The 800-nt window shown below is 66.2% G+C and overlaps 1 protein-coding gene across 1 annotated transcript in view; it reads left to right on the forward strand.

The window, feature by feature from the left end:
• The window catches only part of OTUD7A (OTU deubiquitinase 7A), a 186,252-nt gene extending 185,749 nt beyond the window's left edge, over positions 1-503 (forward strand). Inside the window, 1 exon segment of the mRNA XM_023727856.1 lies at positions 1-503. This exon segment is cut by the window's left edge and continues 104 nt beyond it. Coding sequence (XP_023583624.1) covers positions 1-503 — 503 coding nt within the window.
• The last annotated feature ends 297 nt before the right edge of the window (positions 504-800 follow it).

Consider the following 800-nt stretch of genomic DNA (forward strand, 5'->3'; position numbering starts at 1 on the left):
CGGGCCGCAGCCCGCCGGCGCCAGCGCGCCAGAGTATCATCCACGTGCAGGCGGCGGGCGCGCGGGGGGACGAGGTGTGTGCGCCGGCCGTGGGCGCGCTGCGCCCGTGCGCCACGTACCCGCAGCAGAACCGCTCGCTGTCGTCGCAGAGCTACAGTCCAGCGCGTGCGGTCGCCCTGCGCACCGTCAACACGGTGGAGTCTCTGGCGCGCGCCGTGCCCGCGCCCCTGCCCAGCGTCGCAGCGGCGGGCGCCGAACACAAGTCGCAGACCTACACCAACGGCTTTGGCGCCGCGCGCGACGGTCTGGAGTTCGCCGACGCCGACGCGCCGGCTGCCTGGTCGAACGGTGAGGGCGGCCGCGGCGGGCCGGGCCCGGCGCAGCGGCGCTGCCAGCGAGAGAACTGCGCCTTCTACGGGCGCGCCGAGACCGAGCACTACTGCTCGTACTGCTACCGCGAGGAGCTGCGGCGGCGGCGCGAGGCGCGCGGGCCCCGGCCCTGAGCGCGCAGGCCCCCGGCTCTGATCATAGCGGATTCCTTTTCCATTCTGTCGGTGTCTTTTTTACATATCCTGGTCAACCGGAAGCCCGTTGACTTCTCTGTCAGTGCTGTGTACGTGTTTGGTCAAACGTTCCTAATGGTGCCTGAACCTACACTGACGCCACTCAGGTAGTAGACGGATAGGAAACAAGTCATACTGTTGGAAGTGGGACGTGCTAGCCCAGCCTCTGCCTCGTACCTGTGGAAACTTAATAGCCATTGCCAGAGTATTTTTGTTCCTCAATAAGAGAAATAAAGA

The sequence above is a fragment of the Trichechus manatus genome, unplaced genomic scaffold (genome assembly GCF_000243295.1).
Source record: "Trichechus manatus latirostris isolate Lorelei unplaced genomic scaffold, TriManLat1.0 scaffold00019, whole genome shotgun sequence".
Taxonomy (NCBI): Eukaryota; Metazoa; Chordata; class Mammalia; order Sirenia; family Trichechidae; genus Trichechus; species Trichechus manatus.